Here is a 22,418-nt window from a genome sequence, read left to right on the forward strand (position 1 = left end):
TCACTGGTTAGTAAATTGTGTGCACGCACACATTTATTTTTTAAAGCAATGGGACCCTTTAAGAAAATGAAATAGTAAGATAACTCCTAGAGAATTTTCTAGACTGTTTGAGAAAACCTAGGCCATCTTGAAGCATATGTATGAACCTCCACTAACTCAGCAAAGCTCCACTAACTCAGCCTTTCCTCTCATCCCCTAGCCCCTCCCCTCAGGCTATAGTCAGAAAATTGTGGGACAGGTGCAAACAAATCCTTGAACTGTATTTGAACTGAAGTGAAACAGTAGGGTCAAAGAAGAGTTCAGAGGGAGTTGTGGAGTTGGCAGCGCTTTACAGAGGAACTACACCGAGGGCCTGAGGACAGAACGCGGGTAGCACAGGGCGCAAGGTTCAACGTCCCTGCTCTGGGACTCAAGTCACTTGGCTTCTCGAAGCCCCTGCCTTCATTTGGTGATAATCACAGAGCTTCCTTCACGGGGGTGACAACAACGCAGAGACCGTGGGAAAGAGCCCAGCCCGCCGAAGGTGCTCAATGAACAGGAGCCGCGGTGAGTACTCCGCCTCTACCCCGGCTGAAGCCCGCCCCCGCCGCCACCTATTAATTTTGTAGTTTGGAGTCACCGAGTTCACCTCCTCTCATAGGAGGAGAAGGCCGGGGAGGAGGAGTGTGCGAGTCGGGGTAGCTTAACTCCCTGTTTGCCCGGAGGAGGGGGAAGGCTAGGAAGTTTCGGGCCCCACTCAAAATGGAGCCAAACGTCTGCCTCGCCTAAGATGGCGGCTTCTCCGCCTCTGGGCTCAAGGTCTTCAGCGGTGATTGGGCACCTTAAAGAGACTAGCGGGTCCAAAGGTGGCTGAGGACCGCCTTCCTTTCTCAAGGTGGCGCCCCGCCCCCTGGCTGCGTCACCCGGGAGCCGGCGGCTCGCGGTTCCCCGCCTCCGCCGCGCTCACCTCGCGAGCCCAGCCCTCATAAGATGGCGGTCGCCTTGGCTCTCTGGGTAGCGCCGCCACTCTCAACATGGTAGATGTTTACCCCGTATTTCTCCTCCCCTCTCCGCTTCAACTTCCTCGTTGCTTTGAATAAACTTTATTGACTACTCCGAATTGCCTACCACCGCCACTGGGCTTCTCCCAACGACTTTTCGGGCCGTGTGCCTCGGACGTGGCGGCCGGTTCATCTCTTTCCCCGTTGGTTTGCTCGCGACTATCTCCTGCTGGCCCAGCGACGACGCCACTTGCCCGTTCGCCGGGCGGCCGCCAGACTAGGCCCAAGCCGCGGTCTCCAGTAGGCCCGAACGGCCGGGCCGAGGGGAATGTTGTGGAGGAGGCTGCTCTGAAGCACCGTTGGGCGACTGGCGACGCGCGACCCAGCAGGGGGCTCCAGGGGAAGGCGAGCGAGGTTCCCGGCGGTACGGGGACTATCCCAGAATTCGACGCGCGCCGCCGTAGGGGCCGGAACTACCGGACGAGCCTCCGCTGAGGCGCCTCGCCGTCCCGGAGCTAGCCCGGCTGCCGGCGTGTTGCTGGGACTGAGCTCCGCGGGCGTGGAGTCCTTGTAGCCCAAAGCATGAGGAGGTCCCTGTAGGATTCTGGACCGAAGACGTTCTTGTCAGGTTTGGGGCGTGAGGAGGTTCCTGTCAGTTGGGGAAGCGTTAAGATTCCTGTAAGTTTTGGGGGCTGCGAGGGTATTACTGTCAGTTTTAGGATATACTGTGAGGTACCTGAACATTTGTGGGGACTAGGGAGCTCATCAGTTTGAGGGGGCTGCAGGGAAACCCTGCCAGTTCCGAGCGATGCAAAAGAATCGTTGCCTAGTTTCAAGAGTGTGAGGAAACTCTAGTCAGTTTGAGGGGTTTTGAATAGATCCTTTTGAGTTTCAGGGATGCAACCAGAACCCTGTCATCTTTAAAGTACAAAACGAGCTGGTCAGTTCAGAGATTTATGTTTATTTCAGTTTTGGGCGTGACGAGACTCCTGACTGGTCGGGGAAGGAATGATACTGAGAGTGACGGAAAGGATGATTTAAACTCTCGGAACACGACCCCAGAACTGTGATTTGAGTTGGGCGCCTAGTCTTGTCTGTCTTGTTCGTGGAGGCTTTGAGTAACCTGAAGAGACTTTCAGGGATCCCTTATTTCTCTCTGGTCGGCCCTGTTTCGGGGGGTGAGAGGAGGGTCTTGTCTTGAGATACCCCCAGCCTCATATTTGAGGCTGTGGTTTACGTCATAATAAAGGGAGCCTTGTGAAACGGGTCAGCTTTGAGAGGGTTCGGTGAGAGATGAAAGAAGCTTCCCGAAAAGGCTTCAGGTATTTTCCTGAAACCCGGAAAGAAGTTATCACTGACTCCGGGGCGAAGAAGGTCGGGGATGGAGGGTGGGGGGTAGGGGGTGGGGAGGGTGGGGGCGGTGGAAAGCCTGGAAGGTTGAGCGCCGTTCTTTACGTGTGAAAGAAATTCTAAAGGCCGGGTGGACTTTCTCTGGTTGCCCCCTACAGCCGCACCAGCTGTGTTGCATCCCGGCGGCGGTAACTCTCTATTGGGGAACTGAGGGTTGGTGCAAGGGGGTGGGGGGCGGGGGCTGATTCACTCTGTAAAAAGTGTTGTTTGTGCCTAGCCATCGTCCAGAGAGGACGCGTGCTGCCGCCTCCCGCCCCTCTTGACACGACGAACCTGGCCGGCCGCAGAACGCTCCAGGGCCGAGCGAAGATGGCCTCGGTGCCGGTGTATTGCCTCTGCCGGCTGCCTTACGATGTGACCCGCTTCATGATCGAGTGTGACATGTGCCAGGACTGGTTTCATGGCAGGTAAGGAGGGCAGGCCAGGCTACACAGGGTGCGGTGGCCAGGTGTGTTCACTTGCTCTCTCTTCCTTTTTCAGCTCTGTTTTTAGATTCCGGCTCAGAACCCCCTCTCCCAGACTCAGATTCTGCCATTTCTCCTTGCAGACCAGGACCTAGCTGACATTAGCCTCTGGTTTCTCCTTTTCCTGTGTTTTCCCCTATGTATTTCATCTTTGCACCTTTTTTTTGAGTGTTCTTTTTTTAGATTTATAAGACCCCCCCCTTTTCTTTGTGTCACAAAGAATCATTTTTATATTCCTTTCTATTTTATTTTTTATTTTTTTCGAGACAGAGTTTCGCTCGTTGCCCAGGTTGGAGTGCAATGGCGCGATCTCCGCTCATAGCAACTTCCGCCTCCCGGTTTCAAGCGATTTTCCTGCCTCAGCCTCCAAGTAGCTGGGATTACAGGCATGCACCACCACACCCAGCTAATTTTGTATTTTTAGTAGAGATGGTGTTTTTCCATGTTGGTCAGGCTGGTCTGTAACTCCCGACCTCTGGTGATCCGCCTGCCTTGGCCTCCCAAAGTGCTGGGATTACAGGCGTGAACCACTGCGCCCGGCCATCGTTTTTATATTCTGACAATTATGTTTTGCCTCACACACTGGCTTTGGGTAAAACAGTATTGCTTATTTGAGGTAGTTGAGTCCATAAACAGGGATTTGAGTTGTGGCTTTGTGCTTAGTTTCAGAGCGACCTTGCACAAGTTGCTTTGCTTTTCTGAGCCTCATTGTCTTGATAAATGTATCAAATATATCTTTTCTGACATTGCAAAGCAGTTTGGATATACTCCATAAATGGAGGCAGAAATGCAACAGTATTTTATTTCTACAGCATTTATCTGCAGAACCATCCAACTAAATTGAATTAAGCAGAATAGATATTGGGTAAAACAAGAGTAAAACCACTGATGAATTCCTTTCAGTTAACCGTGTGTGCACATAAGCCCCTGTCACCCAGAATTCCGGAGAGGTTAGTGTGTGCGATAAAACTAATATCCCATTAGTGGGATTTAAATCTCAGCTATGGAAAGACAACCTTGAGGGGGCTTTGTACACTGGAGCACAAAAAGCAGTGTATGGCACCCTCCTCTTGTTGCCTGTTAGATTCTAGAATTTTCAGTTGTCTGGTCTCCTCCAGAGGAGCTATTTCTTTCTCTCTTTTTTTTTTTTTGAGACAAGGTCTCACTCTCGTCACCCAGGCTGGAATGCAATGGCATGATCTCAGCTCACTGCAACCTCCACCTCCCGAGTTCAAGTGATTCTTGTGCGTCAGCCTCTGGAGTAGCTGGGAATACAGGTGCACGCCACCATGCCAGGCACATTTTTTTGTACTTTTTTGGTAGAGATGGGATTTCACCATGTTGGCCAGGCTGGTCTCAAACTCCCGACTTCAAGTGGTCCGCCCACCTCAGCCTCCCACAGTGCCAGGATTACAGGCGTGAGCCACTGTGCCTGGTGAGCTATTTCTGTTTATCACGCTCAAGACCAAACTAAAGGTGCTGGTGCTGCTAAAATCCTGCCCTCAGCAGGGACTGCCCCTTTGCCCCATATCCAAATTCATATTTAACTGATCTCTATTGAATATTTATTGTGTGCCCGGCACAGAGTTCTATTTACTGCCTCATGTTATTCAAGAGGGGACAACCCTAGAGGGTGGGACCTTTTCCTTTGCCCTGAAAATAAGTGGGGATTAAGATGTCTTTCAGGATTCCTGGTGTCTTTGCTAGTGCTGATCAAGTCACTCTTCAGCCTAAAATCCTTTCAGTGGTTCGCCTGTGGGATAAAATTTAGTATCCTTTATGTGACAGATAAGACCTTTTGTGATCTGCTTGTTCATTCTCATTTCCTGCCACTCCTCCTCTCTTGTTCTTTATGTCCTAGCAAGACTGAACTACCTATAGTTCTGGGAAAATTTTATACTCCTTTATGCCTTTTTGTCTTTGTACATGCAAACTCCCCCTAATGCCCTCCCCTTTGCAACTCACAGACTGTAAAAGGGGTAAAAGTCCTTCTTCCTCTTGGTTCCCATTGCACTTTGTATACGTCTTTATTAAAAAGTAATTATTTCATCATATCATAGTTATAAATATATCTGTGTCATTCATTAGCCAGAGCTTCCTGAGGACAGAGATGTCATCTTTTCATTTTCGGTATCTCCAGAACCTAGTTCAGTGCTAAACATGTAATAGATGCTGAGTACATTTTTGAATGAGTTAATGAGTCTTCATGAAAAAAAGCTGTTGATTGGGGCCCTTACTTTGGATTGTATGGGAAATGTGTTTTTTCAGACCTGTAAAATGGGCTCCTGCTGTATCTCCTCACTCTGGAAACAGGGAACAGGAATGAGTGCTTCCTGAGTGCTTATGTCTGCCAGACCCCGTGACAGGGACTTCAGGAGCACCAGTCAACAAGCCTGAAAGTTGGATATTTCTCTTTTAAATAATGTTCTTAATTTTTTCCTGGTTTTATAGTGAGACCTGCTTGTTGTAGAAAATACAGAAAAAGAATAAAGAAGGAAATAAAACTCACCCGAGTCTACTACTGTCTGGCACAATCCGCTGTTAAATTTGTTGTTGCAGTGTCTCCCATCTTTTGAGTTAGAATATAAATACATATTTTTACAAGATGGGATTGCATTATAAATACCATTTTACAACCTATTTTTTTTCTAGTTAATGTTTTAATGTAATTGCCAGTTCATTAAATATTCAGCTATACTTGATTTCTGATATCCCACGATATATATGTGTCACCAGTTAACTTGGTAATTTCCTTTATGGTTGGACATTGTACTTTTTTGAACATTATTTGTCCTTTTTTATATTGTGAATAATGTGAGGAAACTTTGGGGATTCTGGAAAAGTTTTGCATCTTGATATGAGTGCTGATTAAAACAGAAAAACATTATGGAAAGCATCTTTGCTTAGTAGGTACTTGACATTTATTTATAAGGAGCACCATTGAGGCCTTAAAGAATTCTAAACTTACAAATACAGAACTAGGCTTACGGGCCAGGCCCCTCTTTAATCACATTTCTATGGTGAGTTGTGTGTCTTCCTGTGTACACTCTAACACAAGTTAACCGCCTTAATTTTTTTCCATGAAATACACCAAATTTTAAAAATCTTTTATACTTCTCTCTATGGGCCCCCATTGAACAAGGAAGCTAGCTGAGAATCAGGTCCTTGGTGGGTGGCTGCTCTTGCTTACTCAGTGTGCATTGCTCACAGAAACACACCAGGCTTACAGTGTGCCATTTAAGTTTGTACTTCAGCACAATTGAAAATTACTACATACTATGGACTTCTATGGTTGCTTGCAAGAGTTAAGCCAACAAATTTTAAGTCCACAAATGCCTAGAGGTGATAGAAATCTGTTCATATCTCCAATGACTTTTTTTTTTTTTTTGAAATGGAGTCTCACTCTGTTGCCCAGGCTGGAGTGCACTGGCACGATGTTGGTTCACTGCAACCTCTGCCTCCTGGGTTCAAGTGATTCTCCTGCCTCAGCCTTCTGAGTAGTTGGGCCACCATGCCCGGCTCATTTTTGTATTTTAGTAGAGACAGGGTTTCACCATGTTGGTCAGGCTGGTTTCGAACTGCTGACCTCGTGATCCACCCACCTTGGCCTCCCAAAGTGCTGGAATTACAGGTGTGAGCCACCACACCCGGCCTCTAGTGACTTTTGTAGGTTAGATTTCTTGAAGTCCAGCTAGGGATTATGGAATATAATGCCAAGTTACTTTCTGGAAAGGTTATAACAAGGGAGGCAACTATTCCATTTTGCAGCTGAGAATCTGGAATTCGTGGAGATTAAGTGACTTTCTGAGTGTGGATTTGAACTTTGAATTATTTGATTCCAGAGCCCAGGTTCTCAGAAGTGGAAAAAACATGGTATTGCTTCATTCTTCCTGTAAGAAGATAGATTTTGCAAAAACACTTTGATTTGTACAGCAGTGGTTCTCAAACTTTAGCATGTATCAGACTCACTTGGAAGACCTGATAAAACACAAGTTAGGGATGCCCTAGCTACAGTATTTCTGATTCAGTAGGTAAGCAGGGCCCACCCTTGAGAACCACTGATTTAGAACATTATCCTGTCTTGGTTCCTTCCCCTTCTGCGGAGTGTGATAGCTTCTGATATTGGGGGATGGATGGAGTAACATATCATTACTGTACACCAGTCATTCTCTTTTTTTGTACAGAAAAATTGGAATGAACATTCTTTTTTAATTCCTAAGTGAGCTAACACAGGAGGAACGAACTTTTTAAAAGTAAAGTTCTTCAACTGGGAATTTGTTTAAAATGCAATTTCTTGGGCTGGGACTGGGACTCAGCAATCTGTATTTTAACAAACAAGTGATCCTGATTCACCCTAACATTTGAGAATCATTGCTGTACAATAGTAGAGAAAACTAGTTGGCAAGCATTTATTGATTTCTGGGATTTTTAGCACAAATCTCACTCCTTTACAGTTTTCCTGTTTATAAAAGAAATATTGGTTGATACATGCCCAAGGGAGTAACTTTGGTGTGGATTTTTAACTCTAGAGGAAAGGGCACTGATTTCATATCTGGGTTCAAATTCTGATTCTGTTACAAAGAATTTTTCTGTGAAGCCTCAGTTTCCTTGAGAGGTTGTGATAATTTAAATACAATGGTTATAGCTATTGTTTATTGAGCACAAGCTAATGTTCCACTCACTATGCTGACCACTTCACCTAATTATCTTTATTCTATCTTTTTGGGGAGTTCTAAAAATTATTCTGTTTAATAGTTATAGGACTATTCAAATTACGTTACTTTATGTTGGATGTATACTTTCCAAGGAATTGACTCATTTCATCTAAGTTGTCAAATTTATGTTTGTAGAATTGTTCATAGTATTTCTTTATTATCCTTTTGATATCTTTAGGTGCTATAATGATAATTTTGTTTCGTGATACTAAAAATGTATCAGGCTGGGCATGTGATGTCATGCCTGTAATCCCAGCACTTTGGGACGCCAAGGCTGGTGGATTGCTTAAGCCCAGGAGTTTGAAAGCAGCCTGGGCAACATGGTAAAACGCCGTCTCTACAAGAAATACAAAAATTAGCTGGATGGGTGGCACATGCTTGTAGTCCCAGCTACCCAGGAGGCTGAGGCGGGAGGATTGCTTGAGCCCAGGAAGTTGAGGCTTCAGTGAACTGTGATCGCGCCACTGTACTCCAGCCTGGGTGACGGAGCGAGACCCTGTCTCAAACAAAAACAAAAAAAATTCGTTTTCATATTTGTCAGACTTACTAGAGGTTTGTCAGTTTTATCGATCTTTTCAAAGAACAAGCTTTTTGTTTCATTAACTTTTTCTATTGTCTTTCTGTTTTCAATTTAATTGATTTCTGCACTTTATTATTTTCTTTCTCCTTTGGGTTTATTTTGCTCTCTATCTAGTTTCTTGAGGTGGGAGTTTAGATTATTGATTTGAGACTTCCTTTTTTCCTGAAACGGAGTCTCGCTGCTGTTGCCCAGGCTGGAGTGCAATGGCGCGATCTCGGCTCGCTGCAACCTCCACCTCCTGGGTTCAAGTGATTTTCCTGCCTCAGCCTCCCGAGTAGCTGGGATTATAGGCGCTTGCCACCATGCGCAGCTAATTTTTTGTATTTTTAATAGAGATGGGGTTTCACCATGTTGGCCAGGCAGTCTTGAACTCCTGACTTCAGGTGATCCACCTGCCTCAGCCTCCCAAAGTGTTGGGATTACAGGTGTGACCCAGCACACTCGGCCTTTCTTTCTTTTCTGATGTAAGCCTTTAGCTGTTAATTTCCTTCTCAGCACCGATAGATTTTAATATGTTACATTTTCCCTTTTCATGTAGTTCAAAGCATTAAAAAAGAAAACAAAAAAAAAAAAGGTTTTTTTTTCTTGAGACAAAAACAGAAAGAAAAAGGTTTTTTTTTTTTTTTTTTTTTTTTGAGACAGTGTCTCACTCTGTTGCCCAGGCGGGAGTGCAGAGGCAGGATCATAGCTCACTGCAGCCTCCAACTCTTGGGCTACAGTGATCCTCCTGCTGCTCAAGGCATTTTTAAATTCCCCTTGAAACTTCCTGTTTGACCCATGAAGTATAGAAATATGTTGTTTATTTTTTAAGTTTTCGTAGCATTTCCTGTTATCGTTCTGTTGCTGACTTCTAGTTTGATAGTGGTCAGAGAATATGCTCTGTATGATTTCAATTCCTTTACATTTATTGAGATTTGTTTTATAGCCCAGAGTCTATGTTGGTAAATGTTTCATGATCACCGGAAAAGAATGTGTATTCTGCCATTTTTGGGTGGAGTGTTCTATAAATGTCAATTAACTACTGTTGGTTAATGGTGTTGCTGAATTCTTCTAATCCTTGCTGATTTTTTTTCTTTTTTCTTTTTTTGTTTGTTTTGAGACAGAGTTTCGCTCTTGTTGCCCAGCCTGGAGTGCAGTGGGGCGATTTGGCTCACCGCAACCTCCGGCTCCCGGGTTCAAGTGATTCTCCTGCCTCAGCTTCCTGAGTAGCTGGGACTACAGGCATGTGCCACCACGCCCAGCTCATTTTGTATTTTTAGTAGAGACGGGGTTTCTCCATTTTGGTCAGGCTGGTCTTGAACTTCTGACTTCAGGTGATCTGCCCGCTTTGGCCTCCCAAAGTGCTGGGATTACAGGTGTGAGCCACTGCACCCGGCCTACTCATTCATTCATTTATTTTTGAGACAGGGTCTCTGTGTCACCTGGCCTGGAGTGCAGTGGTTTGATCATGGTTTACTGCAGCCTCAAACTCCAGGGCATAAGCAATCTCCTCATGCTTCAGCCTCTACAGTAGCTGAAACTACAAGCACGTGCCACTGCGTCCCCTAATTTTGTTAATTTTTCGTGTGGGGAGGGTGTGGGTGTAGGTTGGTAGTACCTCCCTTTGTTGCCTGGGATGGTCTTGGACTTCTGGCTTCAGATGATCCTCCCACCTCAGCCTCCCAAATTGCTGGGATTACAGGCACGAACTACTGCTCTTGGCCCGAGTTACCTCTGTATTGCTTTTTTCAGTACTTGCTCTAGGTATTACATTATACATATAACTTACCATAAGCAACTGCTCTTGACATTTTACCAGTTTGATTGAAGAGTAGAAACTTTTTTCTTTTTTTTGAAACAGTCACACTCTGTCACCCAGGCTGGAGCTCAATGACGTGGTCTTGGCTCACCGCAATGTCCGCCTCCTGGGTTCAAGCGATTCTCCCGCCTTAGCCTCCCGAGTAGCTGGGATTACAGGCGCGGTAAACCGTACCTGGCTAATTTTTGTATTTTTAGTAGAGACAAGTTTTCACTATGTTGGCTAAGCTGGTCTCGAACTCCTGACCTTGTGATCCACCTGCCTCAGCCTCCCAAAGTGCTGGGATTACAAGTGTGAGCCACCGTGTCCGATTGAAACTTTACTTTTCTTTACATGCCTTAATGCTCTTTTGTTTATAATATAATTAATTGTTTTGTTGTTGTTGAGACAGAGTCTTGCTCTGTTGCCCAGGCTGGAGTGTAGTGGCACAGTCACGGCTCACCTGCAGCCTAAACCTCCTGTGCTCAAGTGATCCTCCCACCTCAGCCTCCCACCCCCTAGTAGCTGGGACTACAGGCATGCACCACCATGCCTGGCTGATTTTTTTTTTTTTTTGAGACGGAGTCTTGCTCTGTCGCCCAGGCTGGAGTGCAGTGGCATGATCTCGGCTCACTGCAACCTCCACCCTCCATGTTTAAACAGTTCTCTGCCTCAGCTTCCAGAGTAGCTGGAATTACAAGCGCCTGCCACCACACCTGGTTAATTTTTTGTATTTTTAGTAGAGACGGGGCTTCACCATCTTGGCCAGGCTGATCTTGAACTCCTGACCTCGTGATCCACCTGCCTCGGCCTCCCAAAGTGCTGGGATTACAGGTGTGAGCCACCGCGCCTGGCCGCCTGGCTGATTTTTTAAATTTTTTATTTTGTAGAGACTGGGTCTTTGTTATGTTGCCCAGGCTGGTCTCGAACTCCTGGGCTCAAGCAATCCTTCCACTTCAGCCTCCCAAAGTGCTGGGATTACAGGTGTGAACCACTGCGCCCAGCCTTGTTTATAATGTAATGAATCTTAAATATTTGTTATACATGCATTAAGAATCACATCATAGAGTGGTATAATTTTTGCTTCAACCATCAAACATGATGTAGAAAACTCGAGGAGAGGAAAAGTATATTGTATTTACCCATATTTTTACTCTTTGTTCAGTGTAATTTCCTGATGTTTCAGGATTCCTCCTTTATCATTTCTTTTCTGTTTCAGAGAGCTTCCTTTACTTGTTCTTTTTGTTTTTGTTTTTGAGACGGAGTCTCGCTCTATCTCGCCCAGGCTGGAGTGCAGTGGTGCGATCTTGGCTCATTGCAACCTCCGCCTCCCGAGTTCAAGTGATTCTCCTGCTTCAGCCACATGAGTAGCTGGGACTATAGGCGCCTGCCAGCACACCTGGCTAATTTTTGTATTTTTAGTAGAGATGGAGTTTAACCATATTGGCCGGGCTGGTCTCGGAACTCCTGACCTTGTGATCTACCCATCTCGGCCTCCCAAAGTGCTGGGATTACAGGCGTGAGCCACCGTGCCCGGCCTACTTATTCTTTTAACTATTCATTTATTTATGAGACAGGGTCTCACTCTGTTGCCCAGACTGGAGTGCAGTGGTGCTTTCTGACTCACTGCAATCTCTGCCTCCCAGGCGCAAGCGATTCTCCTGCCTCAGCCTACTGAGTAGCTAGGATTACAGGCACATGCTACTACCACCCCGCTAATTTTTGTATTTTTAGTAGAGACGGGGTTTCACCATGTTGGCCAGGCTGGTCTCGAACTCCTGACCTCAAATGATCCACACATCTCGGCCTCCCAAAGTGCTGGGATTAGAGGCGTGAGCCACCACGCCCAGCCTACTCATTCTTTTAGGGTAAGTCTGTTGGCAACAAATATGTTTAGTTTTCCTTCATCTGAGAATATCTTGATTTCCCTCGAATTCTTAGGGGATCTTTTCACTTGATATCAACTCTGGGTTTCTAGTTCTTTTATCTCAGTGCTTGAAAACTATTCTGCTACTTCCTTTTGCCCTCCATGGTTTCTGATGAGAGAGGCTTTGTCATTCAAATTGGTGTTCTCTTTGAGGTAATAATGTCATTTATCTCTCATTGCTTTCAAGATTTTCCTTTGTCTTTTGCTTTTAGGAATTTGACTAAGCCATGTCTTAGTGTGGATTTCTTTGGGTTTGTCTTTTGTTGTAGTCCTATAGGTTGCTGAGGCTCTGTTCATTTTTTTCCCAATCTATTTTCTTTCTGTTGTTCAGATTGGATAATTTGTATTGTTCTATCTTCAACTTACTGATTCTTTTCTCTGTTTTCTCCATTCTGCTGTTGAACTCATGTAAAGAATTTTCATTTAAGTTACTGTATTTCTCAGTTATAAAAATTCTGTTAGGTTCTTTTCTATATCTTCTGTTTTTTTCCGGAGATTTTCTATTTTTTGTTGACACTTTTTCTTTTTCTTTTGAAACAAGAGTCTAGCTCTGTCACCTAGACTGGAGTGTAGTGGTGCGATCTTGGGTCACTGCAACCTTCACCTCCCGGGTTCAAGTGATTATCCTGCCTCAGCCTCCCAAGTACCTGGGATTAAAGGCACACGCCATCATGCTTGGCTAATTTTTGCTGACACTTTCTATTTATTTATTTATTTTATTATTATTATTTTTTTCCCAAGATAGAGTTTCACTCTGTTGCCCAGGCTGGAGTGCAATGGCGTGATCTTGGCTCACTGCAACCTCTGCCTCCCTGGGTTCAAGCGAATCTCCTGCCTCAGCCTCCCGAGTAGCTAGGATTACAGGCACACGCCACCACGCCCAGCTATCTTTTGTATTTTTAGTAGAAATGGGGTTTCACCATGTTGGCCGGGCTGGTCTCGAATTCCTGACCTCGTGATCTGCCCACCTCGGCCTCCCAAAGTGCTGGGATTATAGGCATGAGCCACTGCCCGGTGACTCTTTCTGTTTATTCATTTGTTTCAGGCATGTTCTTAATCGCTCGTTGAAGCTTTTGTATCATGGCGCCTTTAAAATTCTTAGATAATTCCAGCATCTGTGTCATCTCAGTCATGACATCTGTTGATTTTCTTTTCTTACTCGAGTTGTGATTTTCCTTGTTCTTGATATGACAAATAATTATTTTAATTATATTCTGGACATGTTGGGCATTATGTTATGAGATCCTGGATCTTATTTAAGACTTCCATTTTTGCAGACCTTCTCAGACACTGCACTTCAGTGGCAGAAAGGGGGTACTACTTGATGACTGCCAGGTTGGGGTGGAAGTACAGGTTCCCCACTGATCTTTGGTGCTATCCACCACCTGCTAGGTGTCTCTAGTCGGTCTGCTTTCTTCCCTTCACCTTTCAGAGTTTTATATTTGTTTTGTATATAATGTCCAGGGTTTTTAGCTGTACTTGTAGGGATAGGGAGGAGTGCATCTACTTCATATTGTTCCAGAACCAGCAGTGATAGGTTAAATAATGTGCCTAAAGCTACACAGACAGCTGGACCACAGATCAAATCTGGGTCTCCTGTACTCTCACTGTAGAATACAGTACTATAGACAATATAAATCACTGTTTAAGTTGTTAGAGGTTATGGAAGATAGGGAAAATCAGGTATGTGCTATGTGCCAGGCATTGTTCTGGACACTGGGGTGGGGGAGGGGGGATATGGCAGTGAGCATGAGACAGTAAACTAACAGCTTAATATATAGTGTGTCAAGTGATAATACATGGTCTAGAGAAAAGTAAAGTAGGGTGAGCAGGAGAAGGAGTACCACCCCAGGGTTGAAGTAGTGGTTACTTTATATAGGATGATTACAGATGGGTTACATATGAGCCTGAAGGAAAGTGAGGAAGGGAACCATGCTGGTAAGGAGGGGAAGAGTGTTTCAGGTAGAGGAAATAAAGGACCCAAGTGGGGAGCAGACCTGGCATGCTACCATTCCAGTCCAATGCTATTGGAACAGAGTGAGTGAGGGGAGAGTAATAGAAGCTGAGGTTAAGGGTCGGGGGTGCGCAGATCATATACAGCAGTGATTTTCCAAGTATGGTTCCCAGACCAGCAGGATCAGCATTATCTAGGAACTGGTTAGGCCAGTTCTTGGATCCCACCCCAGACTGAATCGGAAACTTTGGAGATGGAGCCCCAGAATCTGTGGTTTAACAGCCCTTCAGATGCTTCTGATGCATGCTAAGTTTAAAAACCACGGGTATAGAGTGTAAGGACTTTGTTTTTACTCTGGAAGGGAGCCACAGAAGTTTTTTGAGCAAGTGAGAGTTACGATCTGATTCAGGTTTGGCTATTGTGAGGATAGACTGAAGGTTAGGAGCAAAGTGGAAGCAGGGAGAATTTGGGGGCTACTGTAGATCATTATTCCTTAAAGCGTGGTCCCTGGATCAGCAGCATCAGTATCACCTGAGAGGTCGTTAGAAATGCACGTTTATAGGCCCAACCCATTTGTAGGCCCAACCCAGTCCTACTGAATCAGGATCTCTGGGGATGGGGCCTAGGAATCTGTATTTTAACAAGTTTACCAGGTGTTTCTGATATTCCCTAAAATTTGAGAAACACTGGTCTAGTTAGGCAGTGGTGGCTTAAAGCAGAGTCAGTGATGATGAGAAGTGTTTGGATTTTGAATATATATTGATACAGGATTTGCTGATAGATTGGATTGGGATTGTGAAAGAAGGAACTCAAGAATGACTCAATTTGGAGGAATTTGGTGTAAAGGGGACTAGAGTAATGGGACAGTGGCTGAGGGGATCACAAAAGGGTTTTTTTGTTCGGGTTTTTTTTTTTTTTTTTTGAGATAGAACAGTCTGTGTGCATGTCAATGCATATGAAGTTATTCCATTGGTGCATCTAGAATTTAGTGAAGCCTATTATATGACAAACTCATAAAGGAGACACTTCCTAGGTGCACTGGAACTTGCTGTGTCCTTTGCATTCCTTTAAGTCCTGTGTGCCTGGAGTTGGGGGGTGGAATGGTGGGAATGGTGGATGCTTCAGCTTCTGGTTTTATAGATGGTGCTCTGTCTGGACCTGGATCCTTGGGCACCCTCAGAAAGCAAGGTTGAGGAGATAAGCCAGACAGGATCTTGAGCAACATCATCATCTCTCAGGCATCTCCAAGCCTCAGCTCCCACTCAGTTCCACATCCCTGGAAGAATTGAGTGTCCATTTTGGAGCACTCATAACACTTGACTGTATTAATTACCCCACATTATATCCTGGTTACATATTGTAGTGATATAGTAGAGTCACAAAGTCCTGAATTTTTATCCTGCTCTGCTACTTAGTAGTTTTGTAATTGCCAACAATTAACCACTCAGACCCAGATTTCTCATCTGTTAAATCAGGATAATATTAACGATGATGATGATGATAGCTAATACTTATCATGTGCCAGGAACTTTAAGTACTTTACCTATTTTAGCTCATTTAATCCTCTTAACCACCCTATGAAGTGGGTACAATTAGTAGTTCCATTTCACAGATGCAGAAACTGAGATGCAGAAAGGTTAAGTATAAATTGCTTAAGTTTACATAGCTGGTAAGTGGCAGAGGTGAGATTCAAACCCCGGCATTTTGGCTCCTAAGCCTGTACTTTAAACCTCTGCTTCTGTGTTTAATGTCTGTGAATGTTGTATGGAAGGCCCTGATTTGTTGTGGAGATTAAATGTGATAATATGTAAAGTTCATAGCTCAGTTTTTTTCTCAGTGCCTTTTATGCTGACTTCAAATTCATTCACTCACTATCCTGTTACCTTGCTTTATTGACTTTATAGCACTTATGAAACTGTTTTGACACTGCCTCTCTGTCTCCCGCTCTAAAATGTCCAGTCCATGAGGGCAGTGTCTGTGCTCAATCAATATTTGTTGAATTTATGCACTCATTTACTTAACAAATACTGACTGCTTACCGTGTGCTTGGCTTTGCAGTATACGATGGGGATAACTCATCTTAATCACAAGACCTGGTGCTATAATAATTATCCTCTTGACTAAGGAAGCTACTCAGAGCAAATCAGCATTTACCACCCTTGGTCCCAGGTGGTAACTGTTGAGACAGTGTAGCCAGAAGCCCGATTTTTCATGTCTGCCTCCCTGATATGAGGAGTTGTCTAGCACTTTGAATGTTTGTTGAATAATAAAGTAAGGCAAGACTGAGAGATGGGAAAGGTGAGGACTTTTGGTAAACAAGATACACTATCTGGCAAATGTAGTGGGGACAGACAGCAGGTAAGTGAGCAGTTCCAAGGCCTTGTGGTAAAGGCTGAAATAGGGATAGTGTTGGGGGGGGGGGTGTGTGCCACAGCAGCAGGGAAGAGGAAGAGCAGGAATGTTTCAGGTAGAAGGAGATACATGTGATGAAACCCAGAGGCTAGAGCTATAGACAGAGTATGGCATTGAGAGTCTGCTGGCTTTTTAGAGCAGGGCTGGCTTCATAGGTGTGCAATTGCTATAGTCACATGGTGCCCCATGCCTGAGGTTTAATGTTCTGTGGTGGTTGTCTTGAAATTCTTAATAATTTTTCCTTTGATTTTGTGATTTGTATGTGATGGAACAGTGGAGCGTGCGATGGGGACTTAAGAGTCTTGGCTCATATGTGGTTCTACCTCCTGCCTTTCTACCTCCTCGAACAGGTTCTTGGCTAGCTGCCTGGGGCGCTGGGCCCAGGTGCAGGTGTGGACAGAGTCGGTTGGGTGCATGTACCCTGTGTACTAAGTCACCGGGCAGGGCCCCAGGGTACTTGTGTGGGCCTGTACTCGCCCCTTGAGTTATCGCTATACCCGAGGGAGCATGACAGTAAATAGCATATTAAAACTGCATGGTAAGTTAAGAGAGACCATGGAAGAAAGGAAAAAGCTTTTCTATTTTTTGAAAAGGGAGCTCCCACTTTCATTTCCATTAGGCCCCACAGATTGTAAGTGGGCTATGTAGTAGGAATGTCTCTCCTAGCGTATGCTGTATGTGAGGGGAAAGAGGTGAGCTCAGCTAGAGAGGCAAGGCCTTTTGGGCCATGGTAAGTTTATACTTTACCCTAGGAAAAATAGGGACCCTGTGAGGCATTTTAAGCATGGGTTGATAGGATCAAATTTGTGTTTTTAAATGTTCACTTTAGCTGTAGTGTGGAGGGCCGATTGGGTGGGGACAGAATAGGGGCCAGGAGTCCAGTTAGGAGGGCAGGACAATAACCGAGTTAGAGATAATAGTGGCCTTAACTAGCGCAGGGGCAGTAAGGATGACAAATTGGCACAATTGATAGCTAATAAAGAGAGTTGATAGGACGTGCTGATAACTTGGATAACAACAGCAAACATACAGAGCACTTACTATGGGCCAGGCAATGTTCTAAACACTTTCTAAATATTAGTTCATTAGCTTTTGATAACAACCTTATGAAGTAGGTACAGTTTTTATCCCCATCTTACAGTGAGGAAACTGAGGCACAGAGAGGTTAAGTAACTTGTCCAAGATCCCACAGCTAGTAAGTGGCACAGCCAGGATGCAAACCCAGAGAGTTGACCTAAAGTCAGTGTTCTTAACTTGATGCTAGAATGCCTACTTCAGGGTATAGTGGAGGGAGAGGGCTAGAGGTGAATCAGTGATGGCTGCCAGGTTTCTGGCTTGAATGCCTGGTGAGGTTATGGAGCCATTTGCTGAAGTGGGAAACCTAAGAGAAGGGAGCATGTTTAGGGGACAGACAGAGGGAAAAACTGAGTTTGGACATGTTGAATTTGAAGTACGTAAGTGACTATCCAGTAGAAATGTCTCCTCCAGGAGGCATTTGGAGGGAAGGGTCTAAAATCCAGCAGGAAGATCTGGCTTGGAGTTATGAGTGCATAGAGGGCACATGGAGCCCCGGGAGTGAGAACAGTGAGGAAAAGTGAGGAGAAAAGAGTGCCCAGGTAAGAGGACCTAAGAAACTTCAACATTTAAGGACTGGGCAGGAGAAAAAGAATTCATTGCAAAAAAGGAACAGCCAAAGACATAATTAAAATCACATCACATCCCTAACTCATAGTGGCTGTGACTCCCCAGTTCTTGTGGCTACCCAGGAAAAGCTAGAGTGCATTACAGTGGCTTACAATACCCTACTACGTGAGTCTATTGCCTTACTGACTTAGTACTGTCCTCCTAGCTCTCTACTCTAGAACACTCACCTCTTCTCTGCTACCTTTGTAGTCTAGGGACACTCCCACCACAGGGCTTTTGTACTCGCTGTTCTTATTGGGATGCTCTTCCTTCATAGCCACATGAGGGGCTTGCTCCCTAACTCCCTTTGGGTCTTTATTCAAAAGCCATTTTGTCAGTCTTTACCTGTCTTCCCTATCTAATATTTCACCCTCACTGCCATTCTTCCCCCCCCCGCCCCGATTGTGTGTGTATGTGTGTGGTGTATAGTGTTATATATTCACATATATATATTCCTCTATATTCCCCTTCCTTTTTTTTTTTTTTCTACCTAGGTCTTCTCATTATCTAACATACAATGTGTTTCACCAGTTGCATTGATTTATCTTGTTTCTTGTCTTCCTCCCCACTAGAACATCAGCTCTGTGAGGGCAGGGATTTTTGTATGCTTTGTTTTTTGTCTTCGTCTCACCAGCACCTAGACCAGACAGAGCCTGGCGGATGCTCATTAAATGTCTGCTGAAGGAAGGGCACCAGCCAAATGGGGCATTATAGAAGTAAAGGGTAGAAAGCTTGTCAGGTGGAGAGAGTACAGGGTTGGCAGTGCGAAAATGGTGCTAAGAAGTTAAGGGAGATAAAGCGGAGAAGTACTTATTGCTTATATCAACAAAGAGGTCAGGACATCAGTGAGATCTATTTTAAAGAAGGTGGGGACTAAGATCAGACTGTAGCAGGGGATGAGTCACAAAGTGCACATAGCAACCCTAAGAAAGTATTGATTTGGCTTTGATAGAACACCTCTTGATACTACTGGGCAGCTAAGGGTGGGAGGGAGACTTTTTACTCCATATACTTCTGTACTCTGAGTTTTGCACCATGTACAACCGTTACTTACTCAAAAAAGGGATCATTATCAAGCTGCATAGATTTATTTACTTTGTTTTTAAGCTGCATAGGTTTAAAGAAAGATGATGTTTGGCTGTGAAGGGGCAGACAGGAGGGAGGGAGGATGGAGGGTGGGTAGGTCTTGGTTTTTGAATTTGTAAACATGAATAGACTTGTTTAAATGCTATTGTGAAGAGAAAGAGAGAGAGAGATTGAAGATACTGCAGAAAGAAGGAATAATTGATTGAGAAGGTAAGAAAACATGTGACCCAGATGGAAAACTTGGCTTTAGAAGGAAGGAAAGATAGTACTGTTGTTACGACAGGAAAAAAAGGATGGGTGTAGAAGGAAGTAGATTTGGTGATGAGAAGTTAAGGTAGTTCACCTCTGATTACTTAATTTTCTGTAAGAAGTAGGAAGTGCATCGCCTCTCGGTCTTTTGGCTAAGATCAAGTGTAGAAGTAGGAAGTGGCTGGCATGATGGCTCACACCTGTAATCTCAACACATTGGGAGGCTGAGGTAGGAGGATCACTTGAGGCCAGAAGTTTGAGACCATTCTGGGCAACAAAGCAAGACACCCCTTTTCTACAAAACACACACACAGACACAAATTAGCTGGGCATGGTGGTGTGTGCTTGTCCTAGCTACTTGGGAGGCTGGGGCAAGAGGATCACTTGAGCCCAGGAGTTCAAGGCTGCAGTGAACTATGACTGGCACCACTGCTCTCCAGCCTGTGCAACCCAGTGAGACCCTGACTCTAAAAAAAACAAAGTAAAATAAAAACATTAAGGAACTCAAAGAATGAAAGCAAAGAATGCTTAAAATAACAACAACAACAACCAAAAACAAAAACCAGAAGTAGTAGGAAGCAAGGTAATTTGCTGAGAGAGAAGAGGCAGGTAAGGCCGGGCGCGGTGGCTCAAGCCTGTAATCCCAGCACTTTGGGAGGCCGAGATGGGCGGATCACGAGGTCAGGAGATCGAGACCATCCTGGCTAACACGGTGAAACCCTGTCTCTACTAAAAAATACAAAAAACTAGCCGGGTGAGGTGGCGGGCGCCTGTAGTCCCAGCTACTCGGGAGGCTGAGGCAGGAGAATGGCGTGAACCCGGGAGGCAGAGCTTGCAGTGAGCCGAAATCTGGCCACTGCACTCCAGCCTGGGTGACAGAGCAAGACTCTGCCTCAAAAAAAAAAAAAAGAAGAGGCAGGTAGTGGGGTAAGAGATTTGAAATAGCCACAGTAGATAATGAGAGAGAGTTGAGTGGGGAATTACAGAAGGATCGTCAGGCAGCATGATCCAGACTTTTTTTTTTTTTTTTTGAGACAGAATCTTGCTCTGTCGCCCAGGCTAGAGTGCAGTGGCACGATCTCAGCTTACTGCAACCTCTGCCTCCTGGGTTCAAGCTGTTCTGCCTCAGCCTCCTGAGTAGCTGGAATTACAGGCGCCCACCGCCATTCCCAGCTAATTTTTGTATTTTAAGTAGAGATGGGGATTCATCACGTTGGCCAGGCTGGTCTCGAACTCCTGACCTCAGTTGATCCACCTGCCTCAGCCTCCCAAAATGCTGGGATTACGGGCGTGAGCCACCTCGCCCAACCAATCCAAATATTTTGGACAGTGAATTTATGATGGCACCAATCCAATGGGTGACTTTTCTCTGGCCACATCTAGTGGTCTAGAGTTAGGTAGTTGTACTGAGCCAGGGTTAGGGTTTGCATGTGGGGATGAAAGGCAGTGGGGCAAGTGAGAATATCTGTAAGAGAATGATTGAAGTGAGGAATGCTGGAATCTCAACGAGATAAGGAAGGAGGGTAAAGTCAAGAGTGTGTGAATAGGTGAGTTTTGAGGGCAAAGAACAGGATATAGTGAATGACAGCTGAATAGATAGACTTGTGGTCAGAGAGGGTGATGTATGAGTTTCATACTCCAGAGGTACAGCAGTTGCTGGTGTTGACAGGGTCTGGGGGATGGTCATGAGAGTTGGTACCTGAAATGGGAGTAGAAGGTAGCAGTCTCTGAAGATGAGAAGATCAAGAAACTAAGTGCCTGGAATGTTGTATCTCCACATGGATACTGATTTCATGTAGGATGTTGGCAGGACTTGGGTTGGAGAAGAATCTGAGCAGGTTCTTCAGCAACTGAAGGGGTATGTTGGGGAGATGGGTATATGGCAGTAATGAAGAGGAGTGGGAAGTGGTATGGCTGGATGGTATGGAAATCAGAGCAGTGGGAGCTCTTACACAAGGGTAGAGGAGAGATGATCTGGAAGTCTCACCAGGGAGTGAGAGGGATGGCTCGCCACAACCCAGTCCTGAGTTATGTGGCAAAGAACCAAGGCACTTTTAAAATTTCCAATCTATAATGGGCCAATCCTTTTATAATGTAAAAAAAAAAAGAATTACTAGAAAATATGGTATGAACTGGCCGGGCACGGTGGCTCATGCCTGTAATCTCAGCACTTTGGGAGGCCAAGGTGGGCAGATCACGAGGTCAGGAGATCGAGACCATTCTGGCTAACACAGTGAAACCCCGTCTCTACTAAAAATACAAAAAATTAGCCGGGCGTGGTGGTGGGCGCCTGTAGTCCCAGCTACTCGGGAGGCTGCGGCAGGAGAATGGCGTGGACCCGGGAGGTGGAGCTTGCAGCGAGCTGAGATCGCGCCACTGCACTCCAGCCTGGGCGACAGAGCAAGACTCTGTCTCAAAAAAAAAAAAAAAATATATATATATATATATATATATGGTATGAACCAAAAAACATATAAAAGACAAGCCCAAAATTTTATTATTAGATTGAACGGATATAAAATTATTCTGTTACATTGCTGTAAAATCTTTTGCATAATAGTGATGCTTACTCTTACTTTCTGTACTTATCACAGACCTGTAGTAAATAGTTCACAGGCCAGCATTAGTCTGTGGATCACACTTTGTGAGTGGCAGTGGTGTAGAGAAAATGACTTTCCCATAGGAGAAACTGCATTCAGTTAAGCCTGGAAGGTGAAGGAGTGTTTGTTGAAGGGAGTGCCAATGTTCAGCAGTTTGTTTACCAAGTTGGGAAAGGGGACGAGCAGCGGGTGTTTAGAGTAGAGAAAGCACATAGCCACATGGGGTGAAAGTTTAGGAGAGATAGAGGTGAAGAGGCTTCCTTCTTCAGTACTGTCCAGAGGGAACGGGGGTATGAGATAGAAAGCATGCAGTCCAGGGAAGTGAGTTAATGCTACAAGGTCTGGGGAATATCTTTGAAGAAGGTTTAGGCAGGTGAAAGGTGAGGTCCAGACTGGACTTCTAGCACTTACTGTGAAACCAGATACTTACTGTGTATCAGACTTTATGCTCACTGTGCTGCACACATTAGTGTTATTTTTATAGAGATGGGGTTACCCTATGTTGCCCAGGCTGGTCTTGAACTCCCGGCCTCAAGCAATCCTCCTACTTTGGCCGCCCAAAGTACTGGGATTACAGGTGT

The 22,418-nt window shown here is 45.0% G+C and overlaps 1 protein-coding gene across 5 annotated transcripts in view; it reads left to right on the top strand.

Moving 5' to 3' along the window:
- The first annotated feature begins 295 nt into the window (after positions 1-295).
- The window catches only part of PHF8 (PHD finger protein 8), a 105,862-nt gene continuing 83,739 nt past the window's right edge, over positions 296-22,418 (top strand). For 2 of the 5 annotated variants that reach the window (XM_007991786.3, XM_007991791.3), the window contains exons 1-2: positions 296-546; positions 2,608-2,797. In XM_007991786.3, coding sequence (XP_007989977.1) covers positions 531-546; positions 2,608-2,797 — 206 coding nt within the window. In that variant the 5' untranslated portion in view covers positions 296-530. Of the gene's footprint in view, positions 547-939; positions 1,659-1,691; positions 2,303-2,607; positions 2,798-22,418 lie in introns of those variants that run through there. The other 3 variants (XM_007991788.3, XM_007991792.3, XM_007991789.3) reach the window with 2 other exon arrangements.

This window comes from Chlorocebus sabaeus, chromosome X (assembly GCF_047675955.1).
Source record: "Chlorocebus sabaeus isolate Y175 chromosome X, mChlSab1.0.hap1, whole genome shotgun sequence".
NCBI classification, from domain to species: Eukaryota; Metazoa; Chordata; class Mammalia; order Primates; family Cercopithecidae; genus Chlorocebus; species Chlorocebus sabaeus.